Source organism: Canis lupus, chromosome 1 (genome assembly GCF_011100685.1).
Source record: "Canis lupus familiaris isolate Mischka breed German Shepherd chromosome 1, alternate assembly UU_Cfam_GSD_1.0, whole genome shotgun sequence".
NCBI classification, from domain to species: Eukaryota; Metazoa; Chordata; class Mammalia; order Carnivora; family Canidae; genus Canis; species Canis lupus.
In genome coordinates this window covers 113433150-113452728 of record NC_049222.1, presented here as the reverse complement: position 1 = coordinate 113452728, position 19579 = coordinate 113433150, and the positions used below count along the sequence as shown (strand labels likewise).

Below are 19579 nucleotides of genomic sequence, written 5' to 3'. Positions count from 1 at the left end.
CATAAATTCAGTTCGGGTCATCTCTGGGAAGGAGGAATGGCAGTAAGCAAATAAAGGGATTCTTAACAATAAATTCTTATTCCTCTGAAGTTTTTACCATGAGCCTGTGTTTCTTTGGAATTGGGGAGAGGGTATGAAGTGGCGTACCAAGAACAGATAAGAGTTAAAAACCTAACCATTGGGAACCTCCCCATGTCCTGTCAGCAGCTATCAGCAGCTGTCAGCAGCCGCTTTCCCAAGTCCCATTTTCTGAGGACTGGCTCAAGAATATTAAGAGCAGTAAAAAGAGCAGTTTCCTGAGTTTTTCTGCTTAGGAGAACTATCATTCTTTTCTCAAATCCTGGCCTACATAATACCTGACAAGAAAAAGCCCAAGTTGTAATGTACCATCTCTTGCCTCTTTTGTTATCTCCCCGTAGACAAATGTTTATGGGTCAGCCCAGAGACGAAAAATGAGACCATTTGAAGGCTTCCAGCGCAAAGCCATTGTAATTTGTCCCACTGATGAGGACCTAAAAGATCGAACAATAAAGCGAACCGACGAGGAAGGAAAGGATGTCCCAGATCACGCGGTCCTAGAAATGAAAGGTAGGAGATGAGCCGTTCCCAGGGGGCCAGCACAGCAGGCTCCTCCAGAGAAAAGCTCCTTCCGCAGTCCCTTCCTCCCCAGCTCCTGGCTTATTCCTTTTTTGATCTTGTCCATTCTTCCCTTACTCCTGTTCTGCCCTTCCTTGTCTGGTGCAGCTGTGAATGGAAGAGCTGCTGGCAGTCCTGTAGCACAGTTTTCAGACTAGTTGGGGCTGGGGCAGCATGAGGGAGAAGATGTGTGGGAAAAGACAGTGAGAGCCCCGCACTCAATACCACCAGTGGGGTACTGAGCAGGCTTCAGTCTCCTCCTCTGTAGAAATAAGAATGCTGGTTCCACGTGCCTGGCCCACCTCCTGGGGAGGCTGGAAGGAGTGTTTAAATTTGGTGGCACTTAGCCACCTCTTCAGAAGAGAGGAGGGTCTTTGTTAACTCTTGATCATTGTCAGAAAGATTGAGACTCTTCTCACTTTGTTACTCACTTCTCATCCCCTCTACCATCTCCCTTCTGGCAGGCCAGTGTCCTGGGGGTGTAGGGGACCAGACCTCAGAAGATAATGACCTCTGTTCCCTCTGGGGCCCTGACTTCTTCCTAGCCAACTTCACGTTGCCAGACGTCGGGGACTTCCTGGATGAGGTGCTGTTCATTGAGCTGCAGCGGGAAGAAGCAGACAAGCTGGTGAGACAGTACAATGAGGAAGGTCGCAAGGCTGGGCCACCCCCTGAAAAGCGCTTTGACAACCGTGGAGGTGGTGGCTTCCGTGGCCGAGGCGGTGGTGGAGGCTTCCAGCGCTATGACAACAGAGGCCCACCAGGGGGCAACCGAGGAGGCTTCCAGAACCGAGGGGGTGGTAGCGGTGGAGGAGGCAACTACCGAGGAGGTGAGACATCTCAAACAGGGCTCTCTCCGCTTTTGGCTCCCAGAGCAGGGTTGGGCTTTGTGATTGCTTACTCAGTCAATAGATGAGACTTCTGTAGGACTAGCTATGGGCTGAATTCTGGTGGAGAACCACAGCAAGTCCAATTCTGGGCCCTCAGGGGAACTCTCCTGCTGTCTTGCTTCCCCTGGGCATTGTTCCTGAAGCCCATACCCCTTTGCAGGTCACTCTAGTATCATTGGTGAATCTTCCCTTCCATCTGACCATGAGTTTATTGCTAGTCTTGGGTTCCAGGTCAGGACCTAGTACAAGATCGATGTTAAGACTGTTTTGGGTACTAGGTGTTAAATAGAGAAGTGGGCTGAAAAAGGTTAATTTGCCCAGCTAAATCCAGAGATGGGACCAAGTGGTCCAAAGCCCAGGCTTTCTGTCACTAAGTTCTGCTATCTCTGAAGCAAAGTGTATGATGATCTAACTAGCATGCCCAACTCTGTTTCAGTGTTATGCTAGATGATTCTGGGGACACAGCCATGACCCAGACAGACACATCAGCCTGTAGTGACAGTCCAGAAGGATTCTGGGCCGAGTGGCAAAGCCCAGGGTTAGTGTGGGCTTGGCTGATACCTGATCCAGCCTGGGAGGGAGCTCAGGAAAGGCTTCCCAAAACACCAGTGGCTAAGCTGAGGTCCAGAAACCTGTTGGAGCTGGCAGGGGGAAGGATTCTGGGCCCAGCCACATCTGTTCAACGACTCAGGAGAGACCGGCTGTGTCCGGTACTTAGTTCCCCTCTTCCTGACCACCCCTTCCGATTGGTTCAACAGCCATTGAGTTGCTGGGGACACAGTAGAAACCCAAACAGCCCTGGTCCCAAGCTCACAGTCTAATGGGCAAGACAAGCCTGTCTGCAGATAACGATGACTTAGTTATTAAGGCTGCATGGCGGTGGGGAGGAGCCCGGGGGTCTGAGGGTTCGGAGCGACCGGACCTCTCCCTGGCTTCTCCGATACAGGCTTCAACCGCAGCGGAGGTGGTGGCTACAACCAGAACCGCTGGGGTAATAACAGCCGGGATAACAACAACTCCAACAACCGAGGCAGCTACAACCGGGCTCCCCAGCAACAGCCACCACCCCAGCAGCCGCCACCGCCGCAGCCGCCACCCCAGCAGCCGCCGCCACCGCCCAGCTACAGCCCTGCTCGGAACCCACCAGGGGCCAGCAGCTACAACAAGAATAGCAACATCCCTGGCTCAAGCGCCAATACCAGCACCCCCACTGTCAGCAGCTACAGCCCTCCACAGGTGAGAGAACACGTGTGTGTGTGTGTGTGTGTGTGTGCGCGCGCGCGCGCGCACATAGGCCAAAGGAAGTGGACCTGGGGAATGGCCAATATGTGCTCAGCCAAGATGGCTCTCTGCTTTTCCCTCCAACCCTGTCCTTCTTCCTGGCAGTGCTTTTGACTCTGACGGACCCTAGACTAGATGTTCCTTCCAAACCCAGATAAATTGGGAACCTACCCATTCTCCCAACCCCTTAGGGTTGTGTGCTGTGAGCATTGGTTGCTCCAGCAAGTACATTTCTCGTGGTGGTGTCGCCTCTGCTAAATCCTGGAGGAAGTACTTGATTGGGTTTCCTTTTCCCTAGGTTGGAGGAAGGAGCCAACCCCCTTATCTCCAGCATATGGAGACAGACCCTAAGTTTGGGAGGTCTTGCCCTGGGCCCTGAGAGCTTCACTCTGGAGCAGCTTCTGGCTTGGTTCCAGTTCTCCAAAAGCTGGTGCTTGGGCTCTGGAATGCACAGGCCCCTGTTAACCAGAGCAGTCCATAGCCGTTTCTTGAGTGTCTTTCAGATGCCAGGCCTGAGAACAGCTGCCAAGAGACAGATGAATGGCTCCCAGTCCTGGTCTAACCAGAATATTTCCTAGAACAGGATGGGAAGGCACAGATTCAAACCCCAGCCCCACAACATCTTGGTTCTGTAACCTTGCACAAACAGTTTAACCTCTGTGGACCTCATTTTTTTCATGAAGGACTAGAGTTGTTAGTAGAACTCATTTTCGAGGTTTGTTGCAAGGGATGGGTGGTATTACAACTTTGTGGGTAAGACTCTGGAACTAGACAGACCAGAGGCTGAGTCCCTGCTCCACCACCTTTTACTGTGTGACTTGAGCTCAGTAATTTCACTGCCCTGAGCTTCGGCTTCTTTCTCTGTAAAATGAAGCTAGTAGAACCTGCCCCACAGAGTTGATGGGGGGATTAGATGGGTTAATGATACCATCTGCACGTGGGAAGCACTTGGGAAATTGCTACTACTTTTCTCAGCCGACCTTCCCAAACAACTAACCACCATTTATAGAGTAGCCAGTGGCTTGTACACTCAGGCTTACTGAATACACAAGGCAATCTGAAGGGGTAGTTCTGTTGTAATTATCATTTTACGGGGCGGGGAAGCAGTGGAATTTCAGAAGATGCTTCTGCCTTGCTCCTCCAGGGTCTTAGAGCTGGGAGTAGAGCCCAAAACACAACCCTACCTCCTACCCTGTCTCAGCATGCCACAGAGCTGACCCATTTCCTCAGCCTTCAAATAACCTCCACCAGGGAAGTTCCTTTGTGGCCCACTGCTTATAAAGGTCCTTTCTCCATCCCAGCTAAGCTATTTCACAGAGCCCTGGTTTTCCCCCCTATTTTCCAGCCGAGTTACAGCCAGCCACCCTACAACCAGGGAGGTTACAGCCAGGGCTACACAGCTCCACCACCTCCACCTCCACCACCACCTGCCTACAACTATGGGAGCTATGGCGGCTACAACCCGGCTCCCTACACCCCACCACCGCCTCCCACTGCACAGACCTACCCTCAGCCCAGCTATAACCAGTATCAGCAGGTAGGTGCCAGATTTAGGAGGGAGTCTGGGACTTGGGGGGCGGGTGCATATAGAGAGACTTCTGGGGGACCCACATGAATGTGTATTCCGTGATTGGAGTCCCTATTTATTCCTGCTGCAGAGATGGGCTGGCCTTGAGCTGGCATTCATCTGATGTAGCCATTTCATTCAGTCAACACTTCTGCACTGGCTGCTAATAAATAACCGTATCTGAACCTCTTCTCCCCAGTAAAGCCAGCAAATGGCATAGTAGAGGCCTCCAAATCCTGCTTCAGCACCATGGCCAGTGTCCATTCCCTTGGTTGATGCTAGACCATCATACCTGTTGCTATTTGGAATATGGTATCTACCTACACCTGGAAGGACATTAGGTTGGCAGGCCAGGAGGTCTGGGCTGTAGCCCCTGACTCCCCAGCAATGTGGCATTAGGTCAGTCACATGTCATCCCAAGGGACCTTGATTTCTCTGTCAGGGGACCCGTGTGTTGGCTATCGTCAGCACGCTCATCTCTGCCCTGGGTGAGAGTGGGGTCAAAGCAGCAGCCATATGTGGATCTGGGTAAGGACAACCTGGTGCTCTTGGTTTCTCTCTCCAGTATGCCCAGCAGTGGAACCAGTACTATCAGAACCAGGGCCAGTGGCCACCATACTACGGGAACTACGACTACGGGAGCTACTCCGGGAACACACAGGGAGGCACGAGCACACAGTAGCCAGTGTGCTCTGGAGGCCCCTGCCGGCTTCCTCCACCAGCGCCCACCTCGGCCCCCTCGTCTACCCACCCTGGGTCCTGTGGTGCTGGGGGACGGGTCATCCGAGGGCTGCCTCCTTTCAGCCCACTGCCTCCCCTCTGAGGGGCTTCTTCCCCAACACAGGGCTGGGCATTTTTCTCTGGATTCAAACAGGCAACAATGACCTTTTATTTTCTGTTTGTCCCCTTACCTTCTTCCTCCCCCTCTTCCTCTTCCTCCTCTTCCCTTCCTCATTTTTGACTAAAGACACATACCCCCCTTGGTCATACAGTGAGGCTACAGTGGCTGAGGGGGGCCCTTCTGCCCACCTCTCCCAGCCCTGCTCCAGCCCCTCAGCTTCCAGACCCTCATGCAGTTGGTTGTACATTCTTCCAGGAGCTGTTTTACTGTCTACTTTTCAGGATTAAAAAAAAAAAAAAATCAAAAATTAAAAAAAAAAAACACAAGTTTAAAAAGTAAAATGTGGAGGGAGGAAGCAGTGACAGATATTTTTTGGTAATTATGCTTTTTTTTTTTTTTAATTTTTAGAATATCTGTTTTTACTGTGGCTGTTGATATTTCATCAGGATAACCATTTCTTTGCTGAGTTCAGGTGACTGAGGAAGAGCCACACCCTCAAAACAAAACAAAATACACACAAAACAAAACCACAGAATCATCTTTAACCTAACTTTTTATACGATGTCTCAGTTTCCCGTAACCTTGCACACAAGCTTCTGTGTTGAGTTGAATTGTAACTGCTTTTTGTATTTGGAGAGAGTGTGACTATTGAACTTGAAACCTTTTATTCCGGGCGTCTTGGTAGTTTCTGGTGGGATTAAGCGGGTGAGAGGGAAGAAGGGGAGGTTAGGGGGGGCTCCTTCCCTTCAGAACATGAAATTTCTCCCACCGCCTCCTCTCCAGAGGTCTCCCAGGTGCCAGACCTAAAGGTTTTTCCTACAATGATCCTCTGATTATTTTTACTCCCCCCTTGACCCATATGTTTTAACAGGATTTTAACAAACTGCACTTATTAAGAAATGTGTTTGCTTTGTTTTGTTTTCTTTCAATAAACGACATGGCACCTCCTAGCAGGAAGGAAGCAGGGTTGAAACCCTGAAGTGTTACTGCAGTTGGCCTTTAATTGGGGTGGGACCTTTTCAAGGGGACATTATTTACTCATCCATTAAACACCTACTGAGGGATGCCTGTGCCTGGCCCTGTTTTTGGTGCTGGGGATGCCCCCCCTTAAACCTGGGGCTCTCAGTTTAAAATCCACTAGTTCATTTTAAAATGGTTCCACTTCTGGTCCACTCACAGCCCCAAATCTCTCCTGGAATTTGTGTAAAGAAGGCATGGCAGGTCCCTAGGTAGAGCTGATGGGATGGAGACCACGGCTGGACTGTTGGGGGTTATCATTGGGTGTGACTGCCCATCTACCTCGGTCCTGGCCTTGGATGCTGGAGTTAGGACAGGTCCTGCCCGCACTCCTGGATCCAGGCCAGTGGGGATTCCAGGAACTTTTTTTATCCAGCAACTATGTGTTAGGTACTTGCTCTATGCCTCACTCTTTCAACAGTGCTGGGAATATAGCACGGTTAGGGCAGTTCTGAGCCCTGCTCTCGCATGTCTCCCAGTCCAGAGGTAACACAGACTTGCCATCAGACGGTGACAGCACCAAGTGGTCAGCTGTGAAAGCCTGAGAGTGGGGAGTGTGGTAAGGGGAGATCTTCCTGGAGAAGGGAACAATTTTTTAAATAGCCAGGGTAGAAAGACTGTGATTGCATCGCTATAGCCCAGTATCCTCCTTCCCCAGCAACTGGAGTCATTTTCTTTATCACTTTGGGATATATGGTGTTCCTGGCCCCTTGTGAGGGACAGTGCTGTGGCACAGGAGTGCCATCTCAGTCCCATCCCTTCCCTTACAGGAAGACCTCAGAGCCTTAGGAAAGCAATGGCTGCAAAAGGAGGAAGGCTGACTAGTTTGGAGGTCAGGGATGTGAGGTGGAGCCAAAATTGGTGGCCAGTTAGACTAAAAGGGACTCAAGAGTGCCTCCATCTGCCTGCAGGAGGGGAAGGGCCTCAAGTCTATCCAGGAAGTCCCCTTCTTTGCAGGTCCACGTGTTGGGCAACAGCACCCTCTGCTGGCCTCTCTGGGCAATCTCAAGTGGCAGTTCCCACCTATCAGCTGTGACAAATGGGCATCCAGATTCCTTATCCTGGCAATGCAAATGGGAAGTTTTTCAGCTCCAGTCCACACGGTGTGGATCAGTGCACCAGCCTCCTCACAGATCTCCCTTACCTCCAAACCCTGATGCTTTCCCTGCCCCAACCCCGCCACCCGAAGGATAAAAGAACACAAGCTACTTAGTGTGGCTTAGGAGGCCCTGTGTGCCTGGTCTCCAGTGACCTTTCTGGCTTCACCTTTTGCTACTCCCCCTTTGAACTTCAGACTGCTGGTTTGTTCTTGGGGAGTCACAAATCTCAATCCAAATGCTATCAACTCTGCTTTGGAAAATGCACATGTACATGGAATTTTGCAAAAATATTCAAGAAGTTCTCAGATCTGCAGTCCAACCATGGCCCTTAAGTTCTAACTTTTTTATTCCCTAACCACACAGAAAGCCTTGCAGTAGCCAGAAACTTCCATGCAAGGTCTTTACCTTGCCCTTTGCTTCCTAAAACCTTCCACTTTAATTCCTATTCATCTTTCAGGTCTCAGCTTGAGTGTCCCTTCTTTCTAGAAGGAAAACTTCGTAACCCTCCAGGCAACCCCAGGAGAGCCTGGGCCAGTCAGGGTACTCACCTGTGATAGGTCTGTCCACTTTGTTGCTAACACACCTGAATGAGTCAGTACCCATCACCCAGAGCAGATCCAGGACCAGGGTTATCACCCTTCACATCTGCAATTCTTCAGGTCCTGGAACACACCGGGAAGTTCTATCTGATCTCACCACCCATATCGTGCTAGTCCGGGACTGGTTTTGATGACAGAAGTAAGAGACAAAGCTTAGTAGATACTCTTTGAGGTGCTGAAGGAAAAACGGATGGAGTCTAAACCAAAGTACAAATCTTCAAGAGGCTCAGGACTATGGCCATTCAACCATCCATCCCAGAAGTAAGCATGCCAGGCTCTGGAGTCAGCGGTGAGCAGGTTGAACGAAGGGTCACATCCTTTCTGATAGTGCAATTCCGCAGCAGGTCGGATGGGGGCGGGGGGGTTGGGGCAGGGAAAATCACTGACCCGGGCGCCCTTTAGGTTCCCGGCTGCGGGGGGCGGGGCCAGGGGGCCACGCATGCGCATTGGAAGGTCCGCCTTCAGCCCGGAACTGTTGTTTGGGACTCCGCCGAGCACCCGGCCCCCGGAGTGTGCTCAGCCGGAAGTGGCCGTCCAGGGCTCGGGCCCGGGATTGGCGTGCAGACCCCACCGCGGCGGCTAATTAGTGGAGAATGAGTATGGAGGCCGTGGCGACCGCGGCGGTGGCGGCGAGGGAACCCGATGAAGGTGAGGTCCTGGCCACGCGGAGGTGGCGGGAGGGTGGGCCTGCGGTGTCACTGGGAAATGATTCCCCGTCGGCGCGCAGGAGGACTCTTTATAGGGGGACGCTTGCGGGTTTACCAGTCCCCCTCGCCACTCTGTCCAGATTAATTCCACTCTTGTCGCGGGCTGCCGCCCTCGCCCCGTCCCCTGCCCCGAAACTCTCCCCTTCAGAGTTCCAGGCCAGCCCTTTCCATGTGCCAGGCTCCATGTGCCGACTCCTCACCAGGTATCAGGTCAACCCACACCTGGCCCCTGCCCACCACCCCCCCCCTGCGTCGCACTGCCCCTTGCCTTGCTCCAGGCGGGCCTTCCTCTTGTCCCACGCAGACTCCGCTGATGCCACATGTACAGCTCCTCCGCTTCGTTCTCATTCCCCCGAAGTCCACAGTGCCGTCTGCGTTCTTAGGTCCCTAATCCGTTTCTGTGCTCCCTCCATCTCTCTCCTTTGCATTTTCATCTTATCTCCCCTGATGCCTTCCCATCAGTATCTAAAACGCCTTCCTTCTGCTCATCTTAAAATTTCATGCCTGGGACCCTTGGGTTTCTCAATGGTTGAGCGTCTGCCTTCTGCTCAGGTCATGACCCCGGGGTCCTGGGATCGAGTCCCTCATGGGGGGGCGGGTACTCCTCGCAGGGAGCCCGCTTCGCCCTCTGCCTGTGTCTCTACCTCTCTGTGTGTGTGTCTCTCATGAATGAATAAATAAAGTCTTAAAAAAATTCCATCCCCCTGTTTTAGATTCATCCCAGGTGGTGGGAGATGTAGTTGAGAGGTTGGCTGAAACATCACTGGCCAAGAATTGGTCATTGTTGAAGCTGGATGATGGGTATATGGGTATATTGTATTCTCTACATTTGTGCATGTTGGAAATTTCCCATTAAATTTTTTTTGCTTAACCTAAAAAAATCTATCGCTGGATTCCATGGGCCTTAAGATACCGTGTATCTTCTTCAGAGTCCTCCACACCTGCCTCCATTTCTTCACCTCCCACTGACTTGCAGTCCAGATTCTGCATCCACAAACTGCTCTGATCAGGGTCACCAGTGACCCCACCCCCCTCGGTGTAGTTAAAAGGAGTCACCCCAGTCAGGTTTTCTCTTATTAGACCACTTGGAGAATTCAATGCCATCGACCCCTCCATCCTTCTTGAAAGCTGTCCTTTGGTTGGTTGGTTTCCTTCTTTCTGAGATTTATTTATTTATTTGAGGGGGAGGGCAGAGGAAGAGAATCTTCAAGCAGCCTCCCCACCAAGTGAGGAGCCTGAAGCCCAACTCCATGCTCTGTCTCATGACCCATGAGATCACGACCTGAGCCAAAACCAAGAGATGGACACTCAACCAACTGAGCCACCCAGGGTGCCCCTTTGGTTTCTGTGACACCACTTTTTGCCTTTCCCTTCTCTCAGCTCCTCCCACTCATCCTCTCACAGTTTCCTATGGCTGCTGCAGCAGAGGACCACAAACTGGGGTCATCTTAAGATGCAGAATGCATTTTCTCACAGTTTTGAAGGCCAGAGGTCTGAAATCGGTACCATGAGGCTGAAATCAAAGTGTTAGCAGGGCCGTGGAGGGCTCCCTCAGAGGCCCTTCCAGCTTCTGGTGGCTCCTGGCGGCTCCTGGCATCCTTGGCATGTGGCCACATCACTCTGATCTCTGCTTCTGTCCATCTCCACATGGCCTTCTCTTCTCTGTATGTCCAGTCTCCCTTGGACTCTCTTATGGACCCTCCTCATGACATGTAGGGCCCACCTGGACAAGATAATCTCCCTGTCCCAGGATCCTTTAACTTCATCACATCTGTAGAGACCCATTTTTTGGCCATAAACAGTCACACAGGCTCCAGAAATTAAAGCGTGGCTGTCTTTCCGGGGCCCATTTTGTAGCCTTCCATGGCCTTCTTTGTAGGCATGGCTTCTCCCCATCCAGTCAGGCTCTCCTAGCCTACTCTTCTCCCATCCTCACACACTTCCCTTGCCCTCCCCAAGAGCTCTCATTTCCTTTAGCTTTGGTTCTTGACTTGGTTCTGCTGACTCCATGGCTCTGTCCCCAGCCCTATACTTTTCTCCTGAGAAGTCGCTAGCCCCACACACCAGCAGTCTCTTAGATGTCTCCCCTTGGAAGTCCCCTGGGCCCATGTCCCAGACTGGCCTCAGCATCTCTGCCTGCCCCTGCCCCAGATCTGCTCCTCATCCATTACTGTCTCAGGGACATTTTGATTAGTTCCCAGACCAGAGCCCCAGACCTGAACTGGTTGCACCCCTCGCCTCCCAGCCCTTCAGCGCCATGGCTTGTCTACTCAGCTTCATGAACATCTTTCTAACCACCAACTGCCTCCTGTGCCCTCCTCCACGGCCCCTGCCCTGGTTCAGCTTAGTTTTCTCTGGTCCCTCTCTGAAACCCACTGCACTTGTAACCCTCGCCCCCTCCCTCTTCCCTGTCCCAGCCAAACTGCCCAAAAGAGTTGCCTGTACTTTCTGTCTTCTCTTATTTCCTGCTTGCTCAGCCTCGCTCCAGTTCCTACACATTTTGAGAAGCATCTCTCAACAAGGTTTGCCTGTTACCAGTACCTGTTTTGTCTTTGACCTTCCTGTCTTCCCCATCATACTGGCTGTTCCCTGAGGGCAGGAGTTGGGCTGGCTCATTCCCATGGATCTTCAGCATGGCCCAGTTCAGGGCCTCACAAGATTTGGAGTTGCTGAAAAGTGGCTAGATGAATGTGTGAGTGAGTAGGAGAGAGCAAGGGAGTGAGTGAACAATTTAGTGGATGTGTTAGTGAACAAGTGAAAAGGCAAGGAATTGAGTAAGTCAATGAATGAGGTGGTGAAGGACCAACTTAACACACTAAACACACTCCTACCTCAGGACCTTTGCACTGGCTGTTCCCTTTCTGTGGAACTGTCTTCCCCAAAAAATGTCGTGGCTCAGTCTCTCAACACCTCAGGTTTCTACTGTCACTTTTTGGCAAGGTCTTCTCAGACTGCCCCATTTAAAATTGCAGCCTGGGGTGGCTCAGTCAGTTAAGCGTTTGACTCTTGGTTTAATTTCAGGTCGTAAGATCGAGCCCCACGTTGGCTTGTGCTCAGCACAGAGTCTGCTTCAGATTCTTTCTCCCTTTTTCTCCCCCTCCCCACCTCCCTCTTCCCTCTTTCAAATAAATTAAATTGCAGCCTGCCCACCACTGACCCCATTCCCTCTTCCTTCCCTCTTCATTTTTTTTTTTTAAAGGAAAGGCTTAATTTAAATTTTTTTAAGATTTTATTTATTTATTCATGAAAGATACAGAAAGAGAGGCAGAGACATAGGCAAAGGGAGAAGCAGGCTCCCCTCAAGGAGCCTGATGTAGGACTCGATCCCGGACCCCAGGATCATACCCCAAGCCAAAGGCAGACATTCAACCCCTGAGCCACCCAGGTGTCCCTCTTCATTTTTCTACATAGTTCTTAGAACCATACAACAGACTGTATGTTTGCTAACACATCATGTGTTTTCAATAATTCTATTTTTCATTGTTCATGTCCCCTACTAAAATGTCAACTTTGTGCTTACTGCGGTATCTTTAGAACCTAGAACAGTGCCCAGGAGATAGTAGGTTCTCAGTAAATGTAAAATGAGTTCTTTCTACCCACTCCACCTCTCCCGCATTCCCATCTCAGGACTAACAAATCTCCCCTCTCTCCATAGACTGTACACAGGCCAGTACTGGGCACTGGGGAGAACTGAGCTGGACACCTGTCCCACCCAGACCCCAGAACAAGGTGGAAGCAGCAGAGAGAGCACCAGGGGCCCCAGATGATGACTCCCCTGGGGCTGAGAATGCGGCGGTGAGTGCCATGCTGCGTGCTGTGGCTGCCAGCCGCCTGCCTGTGTGTAGCCAGCAGCAGGGCGAGCCTGACCTGACTGAGCGGGAGAAGGTGGCCATCCTGGGCCAGCTATACCACGAGAAGCCACTGGTGTTCCTGGAGCGCTTCCGCACGGGCCTCCGAGAGGAGCATCTGGCCTGCTTTGGCCACTTGCGCGGTGACCATCGTGCAGACTTCTACTGTGCCGAGGTGGCCCGGCAGGGCAGTGCCCGACCCCGCACTCTGCGCACCCGCCTACGTAACCGACGCTACGCTGCCCTGCGTGAGCTCATCCAAGGTGTGGGGACAGGTGGGCTGGGTGGGTAGGGATACTGAGGCAGAGGAAGTAAGAAACAGGATGCAAGGACAGAGACGTGGGCAGAGGTCCTGGGAGATAAGTTTTGAGACACGGACACAGGGAGGTTGAAACAGAAACATGAAGTGATGAGGCAAGATAGGTAGAGACAGGAACCCAGGGAAGAGAATGGGACAAGCAGTGAGAAGGGCCAGAATTTAGTAGATGACATCAGTGGATCACAGACACAGAACCCAGCACTATGATGGCTGGTTATCCCTCAGGGAAACACGATTCCCTACCTCACACCATACACAGAGGTGCTGAGGAAACCCAGGACAGTATGTCTGTGACTCTGGGGACAGAGGCCCTCTGAAACAAAGCACACATGTGAAGGCCATGAAGGAAAACACCCATACCTTTTTGACCACAGCAGAATTACAAGCATCTTTCTGAACAAGGACACCAGAACTGAAGTTGAAAGATGAGAGCACACAAAGCAGAGAGTGAGTGAAGATTCTGGTTAGGGAAAAGACACAGGCCCTAGAGCAAGGGAGGTGGAGAAGATAGGACTCTGTGACAGGCAGGAGTGAAGAAAGATGGGAGGGAGGAGGATCGAATGAATGGGGTAAGGGGGTGACAGACACAGAACCCAGGAGGGACAGGAGGCAGAACGGCAGAAACAGACTGAGGGAGAGAGGCTGACAGCCAGAGAAATGGAGAGAGAGAAACACTATGGTGGGAAACACCAGAAACAGATGGATGAGGGGGACGGTTAGAACAGGGATGGCCACAGACCCCAGCGCTGCAGAGGCCAGGATTCTGGTTAGATTCTTGCCCTGGGCCCTGAAAACAGGGCTGGGACCTGTGGGTAGGAGGGACTGGGCAGATTTAACTGTTTTCTGAGGGTCAGAGCCACCCTACAGGAACAGGCAGCCAGGGGAGACTCAGAGATCCTGGGTTTGAGGGTGGTGGGGAAGCCAAGCCCACCTGAGGGAGGGCTACTGAGAAGAGCACTCTGGGGGAGAGGTGAGATCTGGGGTCTGGAAGACCACCAGGGATGCCCACATCTGGCATGTCCAGCTTGTGCACAGACGGCCACACATAGTCTACATCCTGGCTCCTGTGTGCAGGCCACTTGGCTGTGGCATCCTTTTTTTTTTTTTTTTTTTTTTTTTTTTTTTTTTTTTTTTAATTTTTTTATTTATTTATGATAGTCACAGAGAGAGAGAGAGAGAGGCAGAGACATAGGCAGAGGGAGAAGCAGGCTCCATGCACCGGGAACCCGATGTGGGATTCGATCCTGGGTCTCCAGGATCGCGCCCCGGGCCAAAGGCAGGCGCCAAACCGCTGCGCCACCCAGGGATCCCCTGGCTGTGGCATCCTGCACGCCGACTCCCAAACACGCCCAGTCATGCATTCAGGAGGCTGTGTATACCTGTGTGACCATGGACACCAATGGGCAGGGATGTGTGAACTCTGCCCAGGCATAGCTGTGCACGGGCCCCAGGCCACCGGTGCTCGGGGGCCAGAATGTACATGGCTGACCATGCACGCGTGAGTACATGTGCTGATACAGGGCTGATTGCGCACACATGCTCAGATGCATGTGCGAGTACTCCAGTCACGTGACCTCAGTCCCCTGCACGTTTCCCTACGTGTCTGAATGTACACACATACACTTGCACTTGTGCGCTCATGGCTCCCTACAAGCATGATCACGGACATGTGTCTGCTCAGACATGCTCATCCTGCACCCAGGCCCTAGCTTCACGCATAGACCCCTGACCCCATACGCACCCTGTCTCTGCAGGCGGCGAGTACTTCAGTGACGAGCAGATGCGGTTCCGGGCCCCACTGCTATACGAGCAGTACATCGGGCAATACCTAACCCAGGAGGAGCTTAGTGCCCGCACCCCAACCCACCAACCGCCCAAGCCCGGCGCCCTCGGCACACCTGCCTGCCCGCTCTCTGACCTGCTGCTCCAGTCCTACCAGGAGCGGGAGCTGCAGCAGCGGCTGCTCCAGCAGCAGGAGGAGGAGGAGGCCTGCCTAGAGGAGGAGGAAGAGGAGGACGACAGTGATGAGGAAGGTGAGGGACAGTACCAGGGAGCCTCCCAGGCTGGGCCTCTGACCTGCAGGAGCAGACCTCGCGTCCCTCTCCTCCCTGCATGGCCTGAGTGCCCAGACTATTCCCAATCCTTCCAGCATCTCTGTTCCCCACTCCCCAAAGGCACCCAGCAATCGCTCACCTCTAGGCCATTGTTCATGCTGTTCCCTCTGCCGGGAATGCCTTCCCTTTACCACACTCCAGGTAGCAGGTCCTGACCCTGTTCTGCAGCCTCCAGAGCACTGTACTGTCATTGTGTCTGGCATGGGCCCCAGGAGGGCCGGGCTGGGGCTGTCTTGGTCACCACTATATTCCTAGTGCCACCAGCACAGAGGAGGTGGCTCCCAGGGTCTGAGTGTTCAGCACCTCCCCAAGTGGCCTGCTCACATCACCCCCACTGTGGGTGTCCACCCTTACAGACCAGAGCTCCAGCAAAGACTCAGAAGCCTGGGTGCCTGACTCAGAAGAACGGCTGATCCTGCGGGAAGAATTCACCAGCCGGATGCACCAGCGCTTCCTGGACGGCAAGGATGGGGACTTTGACTACAGGTGACTGGGGCCACACTCCCCTTCCCCCAGCCTGGCACCCCACAGCCCTCACTCTGCTCAGATGGCATGAGGGTTTCACATCAACCAGAGATTGGTGGGTGTCCTTGGTTGAGCTTTGTCCATCTCTGAGTCTCCGTCCCCTCACCTGATGAAGGGACTAAGCAGGGCTGACGATCAGCTCAAACTGGATAAAACATTGAAATATTTCCATTCAGGTGAGTGGTGGTGGCCTTGTAGGATGCCACCACCCCAGGCCTCCCCAGGTGTCTCCCAGGCACCCCAGCTTCTTCCTCAGACTTCCCTGTGCTCAGGAAATAACCCCTGGCAGTCAATGTCTGGCACAGGGGGTACTTTGGGGGCTGCCCCCACAGTGCTGCTCGTTGACATCCCCATTGTAACATGGCAAGACACAGCCACTGCTTTGGAAAGGATTCTTGCCATCAGTGAAAAGGACACAGGAGCAAAGTATCCAAGATAAATGGTTTTGACAACTGAGGCAGTCTCGCCTTGTGGGTGTGCCAGCCAAGGGCCGGCTTCAGACCCAGCCCCAGCAACACACGAACAAGTGGAGCCTCACTGGCTGAGTGGGGAGCGCCATTGCCACGGCCCCCGGGAGCATCGCAAGCCTGATCTAGGGCTACCCCCACCCCACCACCCAGCTCTAGAGGCAAGGCTGGTTGATCCACTGCCAGCTGTGGTAGAGCCTCTGGGCCCAAGTTCCCACACAAAGCGGGGCACAGAGTTCCTGGGCCGTGGGGAGCCCTCAGAGAGCCAGGTGCCCATGAGGAAACTGGGTATGACGTAAGGGAGAGGAATGAGTGGTGAGCAAAGCCCATCCCCTTGGAAGGGCCACTGCTGGGTAGCAGGGCCAGTGGGTCCCTCATCTGCTTTCAGCTGCTGTGTGCTGAGTACCTGCCGTTTCCAGACTCCTGGGCTAAAGCAGTGAACAAAACTGACAAAGGGTTCCCTGCCCTGAAGAGAGTCCCATTCTAGTGAGGAAGCAAAAGAAGTATTTAGCATCTAGTACTGATGGGCCTGTAAAGAAAATAAAGGCAGGGTCCAGGAGTGGGGGGTTGGGAGTAGTGACGAAGTGGCCAGGGAAGGCTCTCCAAGCAGGTGACGCTTCAGCACAGACTTACATGATGTGAGGGGTAAGCAACATAAATATCTGGGATGAGAATGTTCCTGGCAGGGAGAACAGCAGGTGCAAGGGCCCCGAGGTAGCTCAGAGGAACAGCAAGGTGGCCCAGGTGGCTGGAGCAGTCCACGAGGGGCGAGGTAGGTGGTCTCATCAGAGGTTGCGGGACCAGATTAGACCGCTTTCTGCACCCAGGCAAGTGTGGTGGAAGTCATGGAAGAGTTTGGTGTTGAGCCAAGGGTCCTTGACAATTCAGGATCACTGGTCACCTTAGGGTAGACATTTCTCAGCACTGTTGGCGTATTGGGCCAGATGATTCTTCATGTGGAGCATCATCCTGTGCACAGTAGGGTGCTGAGTGGCTTCCCTGGTGTCGAGTCCCCACATGCCAGTAGGAGCCCCCTAGCTGTGACAACCAGTGTCTCCAGTTATCCCCAAACGTCCCCGGAGGGGAGAATCTTCCTGGTTGAGAACCACTCGGGAGTGTGAGTCCTCCTGTCACCACATCTTCCAGCTTTTTGAGAGAAACCAGAAGTTTTTTGTTTGTTTTTAAGATTTTATTCATGAATAATAAGAGAGAGAGAGAGACAGAGACACAGGCAGAGGGAGAAGCAGGGAGCCCGATGTGGGACTAAATCCGGGGACTCCAGGATCACGCCCTGGGCCGAAGGCAGACGCTTAACCCCCAAGCCACCCAGGTGTCCCAGAAACCAGAAGTTTTTATGTAAAATCTCTGCTTTGGAAAATGTTGCCTTTTGTTTGAAGCTCTGAGAGACTCTGTGCCACCCCTCCAGGGGTCAGCTCCCATTTACAGCTGCCAGCATATGGCGTTTGACTTTGGGGGCCCACAGAGCCAGCCCCTGACAGCCCCCTCCATCTGCAGCACTGTGGACGACAACCCCGACTTTGACAACCTGGACATCGTGGCACGGGATGAGGAGGAGAGGTACTTCGATGAGGAGGAGCCTGAGGACGCACCCAGCCCAGAGCTGGACGGGGACTGATGGCCTGGCCACCTGCCCCACCCACGACTCCCTCTAGGGCACAGCCTCGCTGGCTCTGGTGCCATCCCAGCTGACTCCCTGCCCCTCTGTGTGTGGGGTTCCCTGCTTCCCCACCCCCCCCCGCCCTCCAACCCCCACTCCGCCTGTGTCTGTCTCTCTGGCTCACTCGCTTTTTCTCCCCGCTTTTCTCTTGCTTTCTGCATCCCTTCCTCCCTCTGCACCTGTCTTTCCTCTCTGCCTTTCTCTCTGTCCCCTTCCCTGTGCCTCTCTCCCCACGACAGGGCCCAGGCCGAACATCCTCCCCTTGAGCAAGGCCAGTGGGCCCCTCGTAGCTGTAGGCCACGTGAGGCCAGGTGGATGGAAGTGCCCAGTGCAGGGTCCGGGTCTGCCCCCGGCCTCTCCCCTGAGCCTCTTGTTTCTCCACCTCTGCACTGCACCTCTTGCCTCCTTGCCTCTGTTCCATCCTGTCTCCTTCAGCCTCGCTCCGGGGCTCTGGCTCTTCCTGCCTGTACGCTCCCATCTCTTGCGCTCCACGCTGTCTCTGGCCCTCTGTCTGCCTCTCAGCCTTTCTGTCTCTGGTTTCCATGTGGTCCCCCCAGAGCCCTAACTGCGGAGGAAGGTGGCTACCAGCAGTCAACTCTCCGCCAGGACCCCGGCTTGGGAGGAGGATGCAGGGGCATCACTGGGGCCACGAGCCTGCCAGCTTGGGTGTGGCGGGAGGGGGCAGGGGGCTCTCCCCTGTCAGCCCCACACCCCCGTCTGCTGGCCACAATGTTCCCTTCCTTCATTTCCTCCGCCTCCTTCTCCCTCTCCTGTTTACACTCCCTGAATACGCACAGGCTGTTATCATGGGTCCTGAGTCATCCCACACACAGCCTGCCCCAGCATCCCTGCCCCCAGCTGGCCACAGGGCCCGCCCCACAGAGCCCCCTGCCGCCCCGGGCTAATGGGAGCCAGATGGCCTCCCGGTGACTCAGCCACTGGCCTGTGGGAACCCAGGCATCCCGCCTTCCCATGCCCCCACACCCGGCTCCTGCTACCCCAGCAGACACACATGTGGAGACAGGGTTAGCTTCTTACGTGGGGGTGGGCGCCACAGGTCAGAGAGGCGGGGCCTGGGGACCCTTTGCTCCTGGAAGCCAGAATGGTGGCACCTCGCCATAGCCAAGCCCACAGGACCCTCAAGACCACTTCAGGCAGGCAGCCCAGCGTAAGGGGAAGACCCCGAGGCCTCCTGGGGCCACAGCTCTTGACCCTTGGGCGTCAGCTCTGCCCTCTGGGTCAAGCAGGACTAGAGCCAGACACAGAAAGTGAGAGCTGGCCTAGAGGCCGAGGGACATTCACATGGAGAGACTTAAGTATGGAAGCATCCAGTGACTGAACAGCCCTGTCCTTTGCCGGGCCCGGCGCCACACTGAGTCCTCCAAGCAGCCCTGTGAACCGGGGACTCACCTCCATTTCATAGGTGAGTCAGGGGAGGCCAGAAGGGAGATGTCACTTGGTGAAGGCCGCCCGGCCAGTGGAGATGGAACTCTGGGTCTAGGACCTCACAGGTGCTGGAGACCACTGTCGTAGGCTGCGTGTCAGGAAGACCAAGGAGGAGCTGGCTGTCAGGATACCAGCCGCTAAGCTTCGCCCCCTCCCCACGCGCTTGGCACCGCCCCGCAAGGGCTCGGAACCGTCTGGATGTGTGTAAGTCAGCACCTGGACCGGAACCATCACGGCGCTCCTGCGCCCCACGTACCGCCGCGTCGCTGCCCCGGCTCCCCGAGAAGCGCAGCATCGCCGCCGGCCCGGCTTGCCCCTGGGGTATGTGTGTGCCCGCAGCCCGGGAGGGTTTGCTAACACAGGAGCAGCCCTCCGTGATGTGTGCGGGTTTCGTCCGTCTGTCATTTGGTCATTAATGCTGTTTGTGATATACTTTGCCGGACGTAGATTCGTTACATAATAAAGTGATGAGAGACAACAGCAGCTGAGTCAGAATTAGGGTTAGTCAGATGGCGGAGACGGGAGCGTTGGCCGCTGAGACAGA

At 53.9% G+C, this 19579-nt stretch overlaps 2 protein-coding genes and 1 long non-coding RNA gene across 7 annotated transcripts in view; 2 read left to right on the top strand and 1 right to left on the bottom strand.

Moving 5' to 3' along the window:
• Nucleotides 1-6165, top strand: part of HNRNPUL1 (heterogeneous nuclear ribonucleoprotein U like 1) — a 37073-nt gene extending 30908 nt beyond the window's left edge. For all 5 annotated transcript variants that reach the window (XM_038528815.1, XM_038528818.1, XM_038528817.1 and 2 more), the window contains exons 11-15: nt 420-588; nt 1182-1466; nt 2473-2762; nt 4153-4344; nt 4940-6165. In XM_038528815.1, the coding sequence (XP_038384743.1) occupies nt 420-588; nt 1182-1466; nt 2473-2762; nt 4153-4344; nt 4940-5056 (1053 nt within the window). In that variant the 3' untranslated portion in view covers nt 5057-6165. The remainder of the gene's footprint in view (nt 1-419; nt 589-1181; nt 1467-2472; nt 2763-4152; nt 4345-4939) is intronic.
• Nucleotides 462-8329, bottom strand: LOC119867534. Its single transcript, XR_005354620.1, has 2 exons — nt 7881-8329; nt 462-3381 (listed from the first exon to the last, which is right to left on the bottom strand). It is a non-coding gene; the product is annotated as an uncharacterized LOC119867534 (long non-coding RNA).
• Nucleotides 8330-8381: 52 nt separating this feature from the next.
• Nucleotides 8382-19515, top strand: CCDC97 (coiled-coil domain containing 97). The gene is made up of 5 exons (XM_038528820.1): nt 8382-8579; nt 12294-12749; nt 14560-14838; nt 15276-15405; nt 17427-19515. The coding sequence occupies exons 1-5, from the start codon at nt 8525-8527 to the stop codon at nt 17545-17547; spliced, it is 1041 nt and encodes a 346-aa protein (XP_038384748.1). The 5' UTR covers nt 8382-8524; the 3' UTR covers nt 17548-19515.
• The last annotated feature ends 64 nt before the right edge of the window (nt 19516-19579 follow it).

Bases quoted from the DNA above. Each gene is read 5' to 3' on its own strand.
- CCDC97 (XM_038528820.1), top strand. From the start codon at position 8,525: ATGAGTATGGAGGCCGTGGCGACCGCGGCGGTGGCGGCGAGGGAACCC. The intron at 12,750-14,559 runs GTGTGGGGACAG...CTGTCTCTGCAG, and splicing joins CCTGCGTGAGCTCATCCAAG to GCGGCGAGTACTTCAGTGAC. The intron at 15,406-17,426 runs GTGACTGGGGCC...CTCCATCTGCAG, and splicing joins GATGGGGACTTTGACTACAG to CACTGTGGACGACAACCCCG.